Source organism: Amyelois transitella, chromosome 7 (assembly GCF_032362555.1).
Source record: "Amyelois transitella isolate CPQ chromosome 7, ilAmyTran1.1, whole genome shotgun sequence".
NCBI classification, from domain to species: domain Eukaryota; kingdom Metazoa; phylum Arthropoda; class Insecta; order Lepidoptera; family Pyralidae; genus Amyelois; species Amyelois transitella.
In genome coordinates, this window is record NC_083510.1 from 10,576,210 (window position 1) to 10,595,854 (window position 19,645).

Sequence of the window (19,645 nt, forward strand, 5' to 3'; positions counted from 1 at the left end):
GCAATTGATATTATTATTCGTGATATTATAGGTACATAACCGAAATGAAAAGAATTAATTTTTTTAATCTACTTAAACATAAAAATCTTTTTAAAAGTTCTATAAAAAATGTGAAATTTACAATTTTGACCTCCCATATTCCAAATTTAAATGGCATTTTTTTATTATTTAAATTGTCATAGTACAACAAGATTCTGCCATATTCAGAGAATTGCCTCATGAGGTCGCTACGGTTTTCTTTAAATAACAAATCAATTTTTTTTAATTACCAACTTCAGAAACAAAGTATTTTCCACAACTTTTAAATTTCGAATAATTAACGACCTCATTTTTTTCTAACCAGGCAGAACCATAGACTTATTTATTTTAGGCATAGATAGACTTCGCATTGTACCACGACTACTTAGTAGGTACTTTGTTGTTTTACTGTTCGTAACGGTAATACTGAGGTGGTGCCTGTTGCTGGTGTTGGGGTTGTGGCTGCGGCCTGGGCACGTGGGCGACCTGATGCTGCTGGGGCTGCTGGTGCTGCAGCAATTGGGGCTTAGGCGTCGGAATTTTCACTACAATGTCGGTGGGTTGTCGCGATACCTGGAATGTGCATTTTAATAAAATATTTTATACCCAAGATAAGTTGGAACAAGCCAGACTGAAGAAAACCATGGTCACGGAAGTCGTACCGAATTAACCGACTAACCCAACCTGGGGTGACCGGTTAAGGCGGGCCGAAGTTGTATGTAGACAGACAATCGAGAATGCCATTGGAAAAACACTAAGAAGAGTATTAGAGAGTAGGTATCATGTATATTCTAACCGTGAAACTTGTAATCGACAATGGACTGACCCCTTCATATTGTCAATCCCCTTTCTTAATTCAATATTTACCTCAAATATTGAATTAAGAAGGGATAGGAGGGAAGGGGGATATTGAAATAAGGAATTAAATAAATGTGAGCATATTGAATAGGTCTGAGAATCCGCCAACATCTATTTTTCTTACCCACAAAATGCAAAACAACATTTTACAGGACAGCTTATGTATGTAAGTAAGTATACCTCAGCCTTGAACCCCTCCTTAGGGTCGGCGGTGTATGTGACAGTTCTGACGAAGCCGTCACTGTCGACCACTGAGTAGGATCCTTTGATGACGTCACCATCCCTTTGTTCCTTGCGGTTCTGGTAGTTGGTGTACTGGTCATCGTTCACGTCGAAACCGAACTGGTAAGATGGATGAGGCTGGGGAAATAAGATAACAAAATGTAATGAAATATGCCATACAATGCTGTAAGTTTACTCATAATTATAATCTAGTACCGTGTGGTTCTCGGCACTTTAGAATAGAACTACTTAATATCTTTCCTATTGATGTCGTAAAAGGTGACTGAGTGATAGGCTTATGAAATTGGGATTATTCTTTTTCAGGAGATGGGCTAACAACCTTTTGCGAGTACTATGTATTTGAATCACAATCACATCATTAAACCTTTACGCTGAACGTAATTTTCAATTCTTTTCGAATCTTTATTTCTGTCTTCCCCAATAGGCGTTAAGTACGTATGTATCTATATATCTATGTGCTAACTGAGTGATGTTTATACATGTCGAAAACATCCCTTTATTGACCGAAGTCAATAAATTAATTTGAGGGCATAATTGCGACAATATAAACTGTAAAACATACATCAAGTTTCTGCCATATTTAGAACGCAACATACAATATCTAGAACAATAATGCAAGGCCTTAAAAAACGCAACATGCCCTACAAACGTAACATGATAATATACAGACATACAACAAGTTTCGAGTGAAAGTTGCAAGACTTTTGTTCCATCCGTATTACGCGATCCACTGCTCTATAAAAATATGCAACATACATATATATATACACATAATTACGTCTATATCCCTTGCGGGGTAGACAGAGCCGACCGTCTTGAAAAGACTTATACTTAGGCCACAATGAGCTATTTGGCTTAAGGATAGTCTTGAAAAGACTGAATGGCCATGTTCAGCTATTTGGCTAATGATAGAATTGAGATTCAAATATTGACAGGATGCTAGCCCGTCGCCTAAAAAAAGAATTCCAAGTTTATAAGCCTATCCCTTAGTCGCCTTTTACGACATCCATGGGAAAGAGATGGAGTGGTCCTGTTCTTTTTTTGTAATGGTGCCGGTAACCACACGGCATCGTAACGACTAAGCGATAGGCTTAAATATTGGGATTCCACTTGTAGGCGATGGGCTAGCAATCTGACGCTAATTAAATCTCATTTCCATTAATACGCTGTTTAGCTGAACGTGACCTTTCAGTCTTTTTGAGTCTTTCGGCTTTGTCTACCCAATAAAGGATAAAGACGTGATAATATGTATGTATCAAAACAACTGTTCATACAACAATTTTGCACCCATGCGATTAGGTATACATATAAGTTTCACAGCTATGCCTGAACCCTATAGGAAAATATAAGACTACCGCCGTAATAAACCTCGATACCAGTTTGCAAGTTACAAGTCTAGCACGTTCCATATAACGGTAAATGTTAGTACTTTCTCTAGCGAATAAGTAACATATTGCGTTTATAAACCTGCGGTGTTATAAAGTGGACTTTTAGTAAGTAAATAGTCGTTCTCCATGAACTTAGAACTCGCGTACTCTTTGATTTTTTACAAAATTGTGCATGTCTCATAAACGGCGTAACAAATTTTGATGTCTTATTGACATCGAAATCAGACCAACGATTCGAAAATTATCGTGTTTCAAACATATGTACTTTCATAGATTATACTTACTACATACAAAAAATGTATTTTCGACCAAAGTTGATTGGCTTGTGGTTCCCGGCACCATTAGAAAAAAGTATAGGACCACTCCATCGATGTCGTAAAAGGCGACTAAGGGATAGGCTTATAAACTTGGGATTCTTCTTTTAGGCGACAGGCTAGCAACCTGTCACTATTTGAATCTCAATTCTTTCATTAAGCCAAACAGCTGAACGTGGCCTATCAGTCTTTAAGACTGTTGGCTCTGTCTACCCCGCAAGGGATATGATGAGACGTGATTGTGTGTGTGTTGATTGGCTAGTTGAAAAATTCCATTCGCTTTCCATTGTTACAAATGAGAGTTACACATTATTATACTTATTTGGAAGGCGCACTGGTAGACAATGCATTAGCATTTTATCCTTTGTCTAAAACTAAACAAACTAATTAACAGTGTGTGCTTCAAATATTAATTTCCAAAGTTCCAGCCATCTTATAATTAGTAGAACATTCCCTCATACCATTTCCTTCCCACGACTAAGTACAACAGGATAAAAAAAACAAACCGCTGAAACCGTCAGAAAGTTCACATTTAGGTTTAGATTACACAAGATCTAATTGAATACATCGGCTTCGGTCTCTAGTCATTGTTATTCAAATTTCCACGTTCAAATCCTTCTAAAATGTCAATGCTAGATTGTCTGGTACTAACATTAGTCATACGGTTACAACACTAATGTATACCATAGATAACGGGTGAATGCCCCGTCCAACGGCTATCGCAATCAGGGCTAGATTTTGACGTTTAGAGGATAAAGCTTAAAATTATTAAAGGAATAGGCTTATAACTTGGGATTCTTCTTTTAGGCGACGGGCTAGTATATAAATACATACATAAAATCACGCCTCTTTCCCGTAGGGGTAGGCAGAGTCTACATCTTTGCATGAAGAGCTCGAGCTTGCATGAAGAGAGTTATGAATGTGGATGAAGCGAAGGAAGTATGCAGAGATCGTGGCAAGTGGAAAGAGGTAGTCTCTGCCTACCGCTCCGGGAAAGAGGCGTGATTTAATGTATGTATGTGTGTACTAGCCCGTCGCTTAAACGAATAATCCCAAAATTATAAGCCTATTCCTTTAATATTTTAAACTTTATCCTCTAAACGTCAAAATCTGGCTCTGACAGCTATAGTCGTTGGACGGAGCATTCACCCGTTATCTATGGTATACATTAGTGTTGTATGTATGTGTGTATGTTCGTACTCACGTCATAATCTTCCTGTGGCTCCTGGACGGGTTGCTGCCTCTGAGGCTGGTATTGCGGTCTGTATTGCTGCTGTGGTTGTTGGTACTGCTGTTGGTATTGCGGCTGGTAGTCCTCACTCTGTGCTGAGTAGGGCTGCAAGAGTTGTTGGATAATTAATTTACTAGATATGTTATTAAGAAGATGATGAGTTAGAAATAAAAATATAGTCAGTAATTTATTTAAATAGCTTTAAATTCATTCATATTTTTTAATGCAGACAATATGCATTCGTCCACGATTTATATTTAACATTCTATATATATTTGTAAATTGACGTCCGGTGAAAATGCTGCAGTTGCGTTTATTCCGCCGCTTCTTCTACACATGCGCTTTGGAAGCGATAGTACTTAGTTATAATTAGATTTAAGTGATGTGACGTCAATAAGTGATACATTGTGTCCCATTTTGAAAATAAATCTATTCTATTTCATTCTACATACATACATACATACATATAGTCACGTTTATATCCCTTACGGGGTAGACAGAGCCAATAGTCCAGAAAAGACTACCGAATGGCCACGTTCAGTTGCTCGGCTTAATGATGGAATTGAGATCCAAATAGTGACAGGTTGCTAGCCCATCGCCTAAAAAAAGGATCGCAATTTTATAAGCCTATCCCTTAGCCGCCTTTTACGACATCGACATGGGAAAGAGATGGAGTGGTCCTATTCTTTTTTGATTTGGAACCGGGAACCACACGGCACTATACAGGCTGACTTTTAATTCAACTGCATAAATTTAACTGTTAATTGTACTCATCTAAAGGATATTTAGATGAGTTATGAAAAACGTTAAAAGAAAAATATCGGTTCATATCAGAAAGTTCGAAAAAAAATAAAAGTATCCAAATCCACGATCCTAAATACGTCATATCACCCCGGCAGGCGGAAAAGCGACTCGCACGATTTAGAGGTCAATTCACATGTTTAGTTTTAATTTCTTTTTGTAGTATTGGTCTTTAATTAAGCGTGTGACGTAGTTTTTGAGGGTTTTTTAAATGTGAAAATGATGACGTTTTATTTTAATAAAAATAGGCTCAAACGGCTCAGAAGCATGGGTAAAGCCTATGTTTAAAAGGATGCAGTTGTTTTAAATGTCACCCTGTATACTACTATTCCATTCTATTCTATTCTTACAAGACGAGCGGGAGCCGCAGCGACCGGCCTGGCAATGACTTGTGTGGGTGCCTGTACTGCCTGCGCCTGCTGCCCGATGTATTGTCGTAGAAGATGCGGTGGGATGCCCTCGACCTGATGAAGAAAGTATAGGGTTGATGAATGATGGGTCTTATGTGATGGAAATTACTGATAAACAATATCTTTAATCCTCAATTCTATCATTAAGCCGAATAGCTGAAAGTCATTCAGTTAAGACTGTCGGCTCTGTCTACCCCGCAAGGGATATAGACGTGATATGTATGTATGTGATACCTTTAATTGGTCAGTACTGAAATATGTCTCTCGGGTAGCCTGAGGAAGTGAATGACACACAAAATGTGGTTTTTTGAAAAATACTATCACTAATTAAAGTTAGAATCGAGAAATATGCGTGTAAGCATAGCACAGCCGTGGTGTTCAGTAAGTATACAATTTTTTCTTAAATAATTATTCACAAAATGTATGTTTTTTTTTCAAATTTTTTTATATCGTAATTAATTTTGTTAAATATTCGAGTCTTGCATAGGTCTTTATTTTATAGCCAAAGTATTCGTACCATTAACAGTTTCAACCAAATTTGAATCTACAGTTGCAAAATTGAATTACATAAAGTATTTTATACAGTATTGTAGTGAACGGACTAAAAAACCTAAATAAGTCCATCCATTTGTTTCGCCTGTACAGGTAATACTAAGCTTGAACGCGTTTAGAAAGGCATTCAGCATTACGTAGAAAGGCAGGCATTAGAAAAATAACTAAACAATTTCAAATTGAATTACATATTTATCGTAGAAATCGAAAAAATATAAATTAATAGAAATGCCACTCTGTATTTAAAACTACGTCGAATGTCTGTTTCGTTATATAATACCGCAATCAGTTATAAATCTGTCGAAGAAATATGATGTTAAAGTTATGGGTGTCAAAACCGTCAGTTATGAGATGACGTCAAATTTTCACTTATATTTTTAAAATTTTCAGTTTTCAGTTCAGGTTATTAAAACACAATCTTTTTTGTCTTCTTATTTTATGTCACAATTATTCTTCGTAATCTTTCGGTAAGTAAACTTAACCATTACTTTATTTCTGCTTTAAGAATATACACTACATTTCGTTTAATAAATCGAATACTTTAACTACTAATCCGCACTGTATGGTATTTCGACGGAGGTTCTCAACCTCAACATAACATTACAATACTGTCTTTAATTATATATACTCGTAACTTATAATTAAACAACCGGCAAACAGTAGGTAATTAGTAATTACCCACTATGGGGTCGCTTGTTCTTACGGTACCGCCAGTGTCTAATCAAGCTCACATTGTAAGTTACATCAGTGATCCAGTTAAGGTAACCAGCTCAAATTAACGAATAAGGCTAAGTGTACACCTACGGAAATTTCTGGTTTGGAAGGCAAAGTTATTTTACACGAGGTTAATATTGGTTAACAACCTATCACTATTTGAGTCTCAATTCTATCTTAAAGCCTCTGGCACTGTCTACCCCACAATACACCTATAGACGATTGATTATATGTATGTATGTTAAAATTGGATCTCATAAATTTTAATGCTTACCTAAATTAAAGTATGCAGAACATGACTTAAATCTGTGCATGGATTTTATAAAAATTTAAATGATTTAGATATTACGACTCGAAAGAACTTTTTAGCTAGATATAATGTGGCATGGGGATTTCATACAATTCTTCCTAAAGGGATTTTTGTATCAATATATCTGTATTGCCCGGATTTCTCTATAATAACTAAAATTATTATTGTGCAATGTTGTCGACTGTAAGTTCATGGATAAAGTTTTTAGCATGTTCCAATCCTATTAATGATATTGTAGTTTACTTTTGCGTTACTGTCTTATGATATTGAAGTGAACTTATTGGAAGATAATGCCATAAAGAATATAAATATATACGGGACAAATTACACAGATTGAGTTAGCCTCGAAGTAAGTTCGAAACTTGTGTTACGAGATACTAACTCAACGATACTATATTTTATAATAAATACTTAGATATTATAAACATCCAAGACCCAGACCAATCAGAGAAAGTTCGTTTCTCATCATGCCTTGACCGGGATTCGAATCCGGGACCTCCGGTGACACAGACAAGCGTATTACCGCTACGCCACAGAGGGCGTATAAAGAAGTGAGTGTGTAATCAGCCTTAATTGTGAAACAACTGAAGACAGGTTGCGTCGCGACTGATTTACCACACATTTTGGGAGCGTGTGTATAAGACATTATGCAAATATCTTTGTGCGATAATTTTCCGGTCTATTTCTATTTAATTCGAATAATTTATGGTCGTTAACACAGTTAGGTATGCTATGAAATTGAAGATGTTGCATTATGATCCGAATATGTAGGCTATTAAAAAGTTCCATAATAGGTACCTGTACGTAAATACGTGCGTTGGCAAAAATGTCCCTTTTAAAATTGTTAGTCTATAAATCTGTTGGTAAAATTAAGTGAGTTACATCGTAAGAACTTCTCGGAAACTGAGTAGTGGTCACTTAATCACATCTTGCAACTTCCATGGGAAATATCTATTTAGATTACATACATATAATCACGTCTATATCCCTTGCGGGGTAGACAGAGCCATCGGTCTTCAATAGACTGATGTGCCACGTTCAGCTGTTTGGCTTGATGATACGAATTGAGATTCAAACAGTGACAGGTTGCTAGCCCATCGCCTAAAAGATGTCTCTCAACTTTATAAGCCTTTCCCTTAATCGCCTTTTACGACACCCATGTGCACGAGATGGAGTGGTCCTATCCTTTTTTTTTCTAAGTACCGGGAACCACACGGCACCGAATAATTTAATATTTTTTTAAGAAATTCTGTTCCTATTATTTCAATGTCCAAATCTGTTTTCTCTAGATATAACATCAGTCTAGAAAGTCTGGATTGTAACATTAGAACCTGTGTAGTTCAAAATACACTGGCCTGACATTTCAGATAATATCTACAGCCTTGTGAGCTAGTCTGAATGTTCTGACATTCTATAAACAATTCAGAGGAGTCACGATTGTCTGTAACGGTAGTTCAGATGAATTATATCTTATGTAATTGTTCTTTTGCCTTGAATCATTTTATCTCATACTGGCAGCTCGCAAAAATATATTTGTTTCTATAGACCTCGGGTATCTAAAGGTAATGGAATAAGGCAAAGGTAATACAATACCCAAATTAATGTTAGATATTGTGAGATTCGTAAAATATTAGGTTCAAAATAATTCTTATGGTATTGTTCAATTTTCCCCCAACAGATTAGGCTAAAAATACATTATCTATACTAATATTATAAAGCTGATGAGTTTGTTTGTTTGAACGCGCTAATATCAGGAACCACTGGTTCAAATTGAAATTTTTTTTTGTTGAATAGACCATTTATCGAGGATGGCTTTAGGCTATATAACATCACGCTGCAACTATGAGGAGCGAAGAAATAATGGAAAATGTGAAAAAAAACGGGAAAAATTATTAATCCTTGAGAGATCAAGAATTAATAATTTTCCCCGTTTTTTCAATGATGTCCAAAATAACTATTCCACGCGGGCGAAGTCGCGGGCACGGCTAGTAAAGAAATATAAAACTTTGTAAAGAACACAAAGGAGTTTGTATTTGTTGTGTCTTTTGCTAAGATTAACCTATAAGAAAACGAGAGACAGAATTTAAGCATTGTCAAATTTTATGAATGTCCTGACTGGTGTTATACCCACCACCACCCATAGCTCTACCCAACCTTCAGGTTATACGAGTAGTATCATGGGAGGAGTAAGATGCTCTTGCGTTTACTCTCTAATAGGGCCTGGTGTACTTTCTAGGTATGAAACATACATACATACATATATTCACGTCTATATCCCTTGCAGGGTAGACAGAGCCAACAGTCTTAAAAAGACTGATAGGCCACGTTCAGCTGTTTGGCTTAGTGATAGAAGAAATTCAAAAATAGGTTGCTAGCCTATCGCCTAAAAGAAGAACCGCAAGTTGATAAGCCTATCCCTTAGTCGCCTTTTACGACATCCACTGGCAATGAGATGGAGTGGTCCTATTCTGTTTTCTATTGGTGTCGGGAACCACACGGCACTAGGTACTCGTATGTAAAACTACTTTATTGCACCAAAATGAAAAATACTTAGAAAAAGACAAAAGAATATAAACAGATGCAACTGAATGTGTAGCCATGGATCTAATACGGGTAAGGTTTACCTGCTAAGGTTGCGGAGGTCAGATGGCAGTCGCTTCATGCAAAAACCTGACTCACCCAATCTAGAATCCATGGTCAAAGGCATACCCCAGGCTCCTCTCCAGAGAGGTGAGGATGCAACCGGGACTTAAGCCAGGAGGATGAAGAAGCCGAAATTATTTTGTGTATTTTAAGTGGATTTGCTTATTGCCTCCGTTAATAAAAGTAACATTTGCTGGAAGAGATATCGCTTAAAATCGTCTTGATTTTGTATCTACATACATACATATAATCACGTCTATATCTCATGCGGGGTAGACAGAGCCAACAGTCTTGAAAAGACTGATAGGTCACGTTCAGCTATTTGGCTTTAAGATAGAATTGAGATTCAAATAGTGACAGGTTGCTAGCCCATCGCCTAAAATAAGAATCCCAAGTTTATAAGCCTACCCCTCAGTCGCCTTTTACGACATCCATGGTTGAGAGATGGAGCGGTCCTATTCTTTTCTATTGGTGCCGGGAACCACACGGCACTATGTATCTATTTACATTAAACAATAAAATTGAATTTACATAACTTCTTACATACTGTTTATATGAAATAGGAAATGTCATTTACTTAATGTGTAACAAAGTGACCATAATTCGCACGAAAGAACAGCGTATTTGAATGTAATTACAGTTTGTTTTTGTGCCGGAAAAATTATAATTATACCTCAGTCATTTTCTTCAAACAAAAAGAGCCATTTTAAATTCATTGTTCCGGTTCCAATGTGTTTACTTAGAATAAGCACATCATCATAGCATGCATAAATATTAGTTTTATAGTTACTTTAGAAGCTAGTTAACACTTATTTTTTTGGAGAAAGGTCCATTTTACTTAAACCGACTATCATTTCATTTCACATTTGTAATCTTTACTATTGTACAAAGGAAAATTATTTGTATTCTTGTACATACAAAAGTAGATATATGATGAAAATGTTTAGAGGAAGTAGGCGAAAGTTTTGATCGTAGCAAGTATCTGACTTTTCTAAGGGAAACATGTTAATTACAAATATAAGTCCATACTAATATAATTAAGTGTTTTTTTTTGTATTTAGTTTTAAACTATGAAAAATACAAGAACGATCGTTACGATAATTGCCACAAACCGACTAGTCCATAGAATTTGGCTGAATTTCTGAAAATTCCTACGAGAACTAAATATGGATATTGTAACCGATTCCCTATCAGTGTAAATCGTGAGTTTAAGTAATTCGTAGGTAGAATTGAGATTCTAAAAGTGAAAGTTTGCCAACTCATCGCCTATAAAGAATACATACATACATATGGTCACGTCTATATCGTTTGCGGGGTAGACAGATCCAACAGTCTTGAAAAGACTGAATAGCCACCACGTTCAGCTATTTGGCTTAATGATTGAACTGAGATTCAAATGGTGACAGATTGCTAGCCAATCGCCTAAAAAGAATCCCAAGTTTGTAAGGCTATCCCTTAGTCGCCTTTTACGACATCCATGGGAAAGAGATGGATTGGTCCTATTCGTTTTTGTATTGGTGCCGGGAACCACACTATAAAGAAATATCCTTTTATATTGAAATCTATTGTTATTATCCTTATTTATTAATATGGTTGGTAAGCTGAAACGTTGAGTTTTCGCGGTAATCATAAATAACAAGACACGCTAGCATGTAATACTTGTAATCAGACATTACGATTACCTACATAGTCACGCCAATTACACGTACAGTACATTTCACTATAATATCATAGTATTATAGGCCCCATCACTGTAATTTTCTTGGGAATATTAGATTATTGATAGATACATATATAACTTATTAAAAGAACATTATTTTTTATTATTTTTAGAGGATTAACTGAAATCTATCCATACTAATAATATGTAGAGAACATATACATAGGTACTATATTTGTAATGAATAAACTATGAAACTACTGAACCGATTAAGGTAAAATTTGATACATACTTAGATGGGATTGAGTTTAAATGTACTAATCTTTAATTTTTTTAATGATAAATATTTGGCAATCGTTCAATTTAAAAAAAATCATAATAATAATTGATTCAAAAATGTGATTTTATTGACATAAAGTAAAAAAATAAAAGTGCCGTGCCCAATTTCATGAATAGGTTTCTTAATTTTTTTAATAGATCTACTTACACTTATTCAGTACAAGAAAAATCTAGATTAAAATACTGACCTGCTGTTGAGCCTGGTATTGATGCTGCGGCCTCGCTACAGGACCCGCCAGTGCACTGCCAAAGACCGCCAAAATTACACATTGACGCAACATGGTAACACCAATTAAAAAATAAAACAAAATAAGGGTCACAACACACTCGCGTCCAGTATTACGTATGCAGTGCGTGTGGTGCTCTCTCGCTATATATAGATGCACCCCTTCTAGATTGGTGGTTGGCGGGGAATGTGTGGGTGTGTGTTAATCTGCGCCTGAGTGTGTAGTTACCTTTATTTTGAATTAGTATTAGGACTGGCTGGAAATCGATTGTTGAAAATATTTAACAGATTTTGGCAAGTTATCTTAACATGTTTTATTGATTTTGAGGAAAAATTGCAGAATCCTTTTCGTTACTACAACCTCAAAAAGTTTAGTTTCAGGTTAATAACTTTTGAGAAAACTTTTGATAACATTAAAAAGTATGAAAAATAAGTAAATGATTTGGTTTTCTTGTCTTAAAATATACTAAATACTTATCTGTTTACAAAATAAAAAATCTGATATGTATTTCTGTAATTAAATCATAACTAATATTGACTATTATAGTTTTATAACTAACTGTAATTGCGATTTCGTATTGCCCTTTTGACTATTTAGCAATACAAATATTTTAACGTCTTTCGTTAAATTTAGTGAACCGAATTTTTACGATTCAATATTTCAAAATATTTTGTGTAATTAACATTACTCAAAATACAGGTACAGGTCTGTCTCGTAATAAAACCAGAGAAATCTTTTTTTTTTCACGTCTAATCGAAGAACCATTTTAGTTCTTGAAATTAGTTAAGTAATTATTTTTCTAATAGAATTATATCTTTGAAAGATTCTAAGTTTCAAAATCTTCAGACTACGTGACATACTTATTTCTTTTTCTTTTCAAACCGACTTTGTAACGAAAGAGATTTAAAATTCAATAGACTTTTGTTTCACCTTTTTTTACTTTTTTATTTCATTTTGATTAAAAGATTCAGAAAAATATATACATGTGCGATAAAGCATAAATTTTACTTACTAAAATATAAGTAATGTGAGGTATGTAGTAATACTGATTACATTTCAATCGATGAAAATTCGGATTTTACTGGACCTCATTCATTTACGAATGAAGAATGTATACAAAAACTTGAAATAGAGAAAAATTTTGTAAATGAAGAATGTATACAAAAATATATCGGACAGATTAAATAATATTAACTTGAGTCTAGTTCATACTTCTGTTTCTCTTTTTCTCATCAGCGTATTCCTATAGAAATCGGTATAATTAGAAGTAAAATTAGGTATACCTAAACCGTGGTACAGGTAGGTATTCAGCTAGTAAAGGAAAAGCATAAGAATCGGAAGATTCTTATGATTATTCCATTCTTTAAATTTCTATTCTTTAAACAAAAGTGAAAGTACAAAAATGGCAATACATACATACATATAATCACGTGTAGATATATCCCTTGCGGAGTAGACAGAGCCAACAGTATTGAAAGGCCACGTTACATAAATATATTAGTGTTTGTCAAAAAGCTACAACATAAAAACTACCTAAGTACTTAACCCTTCTCAGGCTAGCGTCAAGGAACAGAATATAACGCTCTTCAAAACGGACAAAGAATCCCTTAAAAACATTACTTTGTTTTCTTTTTATTATTTCAAAACATATTTAATAAGTTATCCGATTACAATCAGATAAAAGGCATTTCGTCCAAAAGTTTATCTCGGGTGATCAACTCAAAAATAATGGTCTTGCCTCATAGGGTCTTCATTATTCACGTGGAGAAATTAGTAGCCATGGATGTTTAATTGATAGGGCTATCTTAACCGATTTTCAAGTTAGATTCTGCTTTCAATTTGACTTGTTTTTGTGTCTCTATACAGAATTTATGGATACCCCGCTTTAAGAATATCATTGAAATCTTACTTGCATACATAAAGTCATGTCTATATCCCTTACGGGATAGGCAGAGTCAACAGTCTTGAAAAGACTAAAAGGCTACATTCAGGTGTTTGGCTTAAGATGCAATTGTAATTCAAATAGTTACTTTCAATTCCATCTGAGCCTTGGGTTTTAGATGCAATTGGCCTTATGGTCCATCGCCTACAAGAAAAATCCCAAGTTTATTATCCTTCCCCTTAGTCGCCATTTACGACATCCATGGGAAAGAGATGGAGTGGTCCTATTTTTTTTTTATTGGTGCCGGGAGACCATACGGCCATCGGGTCGAAGAATTAAAATAAACGTTCATACAAACGTTTTTTTTTTTGGGACCAAGTAATTTAAGAACGCAGAATGATATCAATCGACACGTTGCCAGGCGCGGCCGAGTTACAACCGGTCACTTGTGTCATTCACTAGCCGACCACGTGTTCATAACTATATTTGTAAGATAAATTTAAATTAAATAAAGTACAGATGTGTACCTAGTGTTCCTTTCATCAATTTCGTAATTATATTTGTAAGATAAATTAAATTAAATAAACAATTGACGGCCTCTGTGGCTCAGCGGTAATACGCTTGTCTGTGCCACCGGAGGTCCCGGGTTCGAATCCCGGCCAGGGCATGATGAGAAACGAACATCCTCTGATTGGTCTGGGTCTTGGATGTTTATCCTATCTAAGTATTTATTATAAAATATAGTATCGTTGAGTTAGTATCTCGTAACACAAGTTTCGAACTTACTTCGAGGCTAAATCAATCTGTGTAATTTGTCCCGTATATATTAAAAAAATAAATATATGTATCATAACAGTACACATAAAGAATAATAATTAAATAAAGTACAGATGTATACCTAGTGTTCCTTTCATCAATTTACGTGCCTCGCGCAGTCCGTTTACGGAGTGTAATTCACGAAATAAAAAGCCAAAAAGCCACAATTAAGATGAGTTTATCTCGAAGAACAAATGACATTAGGCTGCGAGGCATTAGGTTGGCTTGAAATTTTTGCGAACTCGAAGCTCGAGTTATTCAAAAACCGTGATTCCAATATAGCAATTTCACTATGCCGGCAAAAATTTTATTGACATCCAACGTATTATTAATTTTTAAGAAATGAAACCTAAAGCTTCGTTTTTCATCCCGCAAGGTATATAAGGATACATAAGGATGTGATATTATATATGCGTGTTAGTTAACAACGTGTTAGTTAACTTTGATAGCCTTTGAAAAACGCGCGCTAGGCGTTGCTCACTTTGTTTTGTTTAAGAGCACATGAGCAGAGCAAAAATATCTGTCAGCTATTTTTTTAAAGTATTATACTTTATACTTTTAGTGATAACTTAATAGTACTTATAATGTAAAAAAAAATCGACATAAGATATTTTTTGTGCATTAACAGTTAAACATTTTATAAAGTGATACATCTGTTACAAACTTTAATTTGTAACACAGTTGCTCCAGTTTTGCGAAACCTAACGAATGCACATGCAATCCGCATAATAAGAAAGTTGGATTTGGCAGTGACATTTTTCAGTTCATCCATGGTTTAGCTTCAAACCGATAAGTAGGCTAATCCTCTGCTCATAAAAGGCTTTCATACAGAGAATTATAATAGAGTTTACTTAACTAACGGTTTACTTAGTACTTATTACGTAGACGGCCTCTGTGGCGAAGCGTTTGTCTGTGATACTGAAGGTCCTGGGTTCGAATCCCGGTCAGGGCATGATGAGAAACAAACTTTCTTTGATTGGCCTGGGTCTTGGATGTTTATCTGTATAAGTATTTATTATAAAATATAGTATCGTTGATTAAGTATCTCGTAACACAAGTCTCGAACTTACTTCGAGGCTAACTCAATTCGTGTAATTTATCCCGTATATATTTGTTTATTTTTATTTACATTGCAAAAGACAATAAAGACAAATGCTTATAACTTCGGTCTGAAAACATGCAAAAATACATAAAATCACGCCTTTTTCCCGGATTGGTAGGCAGAGGCTACATCTTTCCACTTACATGACCCTGCATACTTCCTTCGCTTCATCCACATTTATAACACTTTTCATGCAAGCTCATCGGTTTCGGGTACTCTTGACCTGACCTTTTGCCAGGATAAAGGTACTTCATATTTTGATCAATGTACGGCTAGCTCTGTCTTCTTAAGAGATAAAAGCAGGTGATATATTTAGGTATGTATAATAGAAGTAAAAAAATGACTGTAGGTAGTTAGTTTGTTAAGCCGCTTTTAGAGCTTTTTAGTTTTTCCTACATTTATACGCTTCGGTAGTAACTTTAATTAAGTATTAATTTTGTTTGACATCAAAGAAAGTTACCTTAGGTACCTGTATTTCAAACGATGATTCGGGCTCGACCGCCACAAAGGGAAGATCTTCCGCCAGGCTTGGTATATTCGCTGGTTGTATTTATGCTCCAGTTCGTGAAATACTTTATATAGCGTCGCTTTCTTCGCTGTGATTGGTTGATGGCGTGTGACGTTTGAAGATGTCGCTACATATCCAATATAAAGAATCTGAAACTTGAATCATAGTGCTTAATAACCCTATTTATGTGAAAATGCTTATTTGACTGACTGAGTGAGTGAGGGAGTGTGTAGAGCGAGGGTGTTTTCCGTAGCAGATATCAGAATAATATAAATAGTTAATAAATATATACGGAACAAATTACACAGATTGAGTTACCCTCGAAGTAAGTTCGAGACTTGTGTTACGAGATACTAACTCAACGATACTAAATTTTATAAAAAATACTTACATATATAGATAAACATTCAAGACCCAGGCCAATCAGCAAAAGTTCTTTACTCATCATGCCCTGGCCAGGATTCGAACCCAGGACCTCCGGTGTCACAGACAAGCGTACCTACTACCGCTGCGCCACAGAGGCCGTCCAACCGTCATAACTAATATAAATATGTAGGCAGTTATAATATTAATCAATCATTTTGGTCTAAGTGCTAAGACCCTTATCACTGCTCTGAAAAGTAAAGGTGAAAAAGTGCATTACTTGTATCTCGTGCAGCGTAAGAATGTGGTATGAACATGATATGCTTGTATGTTGCATTTGTCAGAGAAAGTATTTTGTCTAGAGCGCGTTTTAGTCTCACAAGACACTAAAATCAGCGTAATAATTCGTTCGTAATGAAACAAATGAGTTCTTCTCTAAAATCAAGTACCTATTTATACACTTAATTAGATATCAAATAAAATAGTTTGATTCGAATCCAGGTAAAACCATAACTATTTAATATCTATTACAAATATTTCCTTATGACTCTAACTGAAAGGTTTAAGCCGTGATATGTGTATGTGTGTGTGTGTGTGTGTAAATCCATGTGCCGTGTGGTTACCGGCACTTTAGAAAAGAATCACGCCTTAACTTTCCATGGATGTCGTAAAAGGCGATAGGCTTATAAACTATGAATCCTCTTGTAGGCGATGGGCTAGCAATCTGTCACTATTTGAATCTCAATTCCATCATATATCCATGCAGCTGAACGTTGTCTTTCAGTCTTTTCAAGACTGTTGTCTTTGGCGCCTCGAAAGGGATATGCATGATTATTTATATGCGTAGTTTTCCATTTCATGAAATAGAATTGTGATTTATTGATTTGAATCACAAAAAATCAGAGTGAAACTAATTTATTGAACTATTGGCAAGCCTTAATATTTTTTTTCGTTGACTGGACCTTTTTTTAATAAGGTTTGTTATTATTATTCTTCTGATTTAATCAAGGTTGTAGGCAAAAAAATCGATTTGCAAGTACTCAACAATATTGATCAATGTGGAGTTTAATGACTCAGGTCAAGGTTCAGGTATAGTAGTAGATTTCTAACTTGTATCACGACGTTTTTCTTTAGGACGATAAATCTTGATAGTCCCGTTAGAAGTAAACTAGGTAGGTACTTTGATAAATCGTCAAAGTCTTTGTTTGATATTTACTCTTACTAGCAACTCTTTTACTCTGTAGTTACAAGTTCGGAACTACCTCTCCTTCCGCTTGCCTTTAGTTCCGGTTACATCCTTACCACTCTAGAGAAGAGCCCGGGTAAGCCTTTGACCATGGATCCTGGATTGAATGAGTCAGGTTTTACACGAAGCGACTCCCGTCTGACCTAAGCAACAATTGCAGGGTATCCTAACTCATATTGGATCAGATCATGGTTAGTTACCTGATTGTGCAGGTTTCCTCACGATGTTTTTGCCCACCGTCAGAACACAGGTTCGCACTTAGGTTCGAAACAACTGAACCTATTTTCATCAAGTATTTTTATGGTCTAACACAAATGATAGGATGGTTTTTATCTGTACTGAGCTCAAAGATACTGAGTTACTTTCAGTAAACACATTCATATTTTTTCATTTAAAAAACAAAGTGTTGTTACAATGACATTTATTTTTGGTGCAAACTCTTAAAACAGAAAAATGCTATATTTATTCTAAGGTTGCAATATGTTGCAATGTCGAATGTGCGCGAGTTCAGTGGAGCAAGTAACCGCACCCCGCGGACGGGGGAGGGAGTCAGGTTTCATTCTTTTTTTTTCTTCAAATGATAAAAAAAACAAAGATAACTTTCAAATGCTTCATCGAATAATATAAGAATTGTTATTTACCGTCAAGTTAGAAACATACATATTATGTAACTTATGTATTTTTTCAAAATTTATTATTTATATGTTCATAATTTTTTTGTAGTCATCTCTTTTCTTTCTTTTTATAAGTAGTATTGATTTGATTTGATTTATTGATTTATTGGGCAAGTAGTTTTAGTTTTAATTTGATTTAATTGTAATCTCTTTTATATATATAAAGAATGAGTTCCATGTTGCGAAGTTTTTGCTGCACCCATCTTAATATATAAAAAAAACTCTTCTCTCTTCTTCCTTTGATTGACTGACTGACAGACAAAGCGCGGTCCAATCTTTTGCTGCTAGTTTAAAATTTAGCGTGTACTTAGATTACTTATGTGATCTTATGGTACACTAAGAATTTTAGAGTTAATAATAAAATAGTTACACGACCCAAACTCAAATGAGATGTAATTGAATTGCAAAAAGCGACATCGGAGTGTGACTGACAAGCGACATCCGAGTGTGACTGACAATTATCAAGATAACACAATGACAGCCTATTTAAATTAAAATAAAAAAAAAGATAAAAAGCTTTAAAACTTTATTATAATCTTTACCGCCTAAATCCGCCTCTGTTGGAGTTAATAATAAAATTGTTACATGATGCATAATGAGATGTAATTGAACTGTTATGTCAAGAGAATCAGTGTCATCATGATTACTATCTTGGCGGTTCTTTGAAGTCCTTAAAGTTAATTAACAAAAGAAAGTAAGGACCCCGAGAGCCGACATTGATAGAGGTTTTTAATTTTAATAGTAAGTATTAAAAGATGACTTTTCTCCGAATTCTAAAGTATCGATTTAAATGTGTTATTTCTTACTAATTAAGCATTACACGTATTTATCCCTTACGGGGAAGACAGAATCACTCTCTTCTTTGCGTGTTCCACGATGCATCCTCCGCAAAATATTTCGGTTGTTTTAGTACGACAATCGTACTAAAACAACCTTCTTTTTCCCATGGATGTCGTAAAAGGCGACTAAGGGATAAAGATACATTTGGGATTCTTTTTTAGGCGATGGGCTAGCAACCTGTTACTATTTGAATCTCAATTCTATCGTCAAGCCAAAAAGCTGACCGTTACCTATCAGTCTATTGAAGATTGTTGGTTCTGTCTACCCCGCAAGGGAATAGACGTGAATATGTATGTATGTAGAATAACGGGAGAGAGAAATGGTGGGGTTACTAACGATTTATGTCGGTGGAGCTACGAACAAACATTGCGCAAACGACGAGTAAATTTTTTTTTATTATGTAAATTAAAACGAACACTTAACAAATTTACTGAACTAAAACGACAATAACATTAATAACAACAGTTAAATAAATTAAGTAGCAGTAATCCATAACTGCCTGGGCG

General features: G+C 35.1%; 1 protein-coding gene across 1 annotated transcript; it reads right to left on the reverse strand.

Moving 5' to 3' along the window:
- Positions 1-423: 423 nt before the first annotated feature.
- On the reverse strand, positions 424-11,762 carry LOC106130197 (cuticle protein 18.6). Its single transcript, XM_013328976.2, has 6 exons — positions 11,670-11,762; positions 9,464-9,466; positions 5,204-5,317; positions 4,026-4,157; positions 1,057-1,236; positions 424-591 (listed from the first exon to the last, which is right to left on the reverse strand). Exons 1-6 carry the CDS (start codon positions 11,760-11,762, stop codon positions 424-426), a joined length of 690 nt encoding a protein of 229 aa, XP_013184430.1.
- Between the last annotated feature and the right edge of the window lie 7,883 nt (positions 11,763-19,645).

Excerpts from the sequence above, each read along its gene's own strand:
- LOC106130197 (XM_013328976.2), bottom strand. The coding sequence starts at position 11,762 with ATGTTGCGTCAATGTGTAATTTTGGCGGTCTTTGGCAGTGCACTGGCG. Across the intron at positions 1,237-4,025 it reads AGCCACAGGAAGATTATGAC|CCTCATCCATCTTACCAGTT; the intron begins GTGAGTACGAAC and ends TTATTTCCCCAG. Across the intron at positions 592-1,056 it reads AGGAGGGGTTCAAGGCTGAG|GTATCGCGACAACCCACCGA; the intron begins GTATACTTACTT and ends TGCACATTCCAG.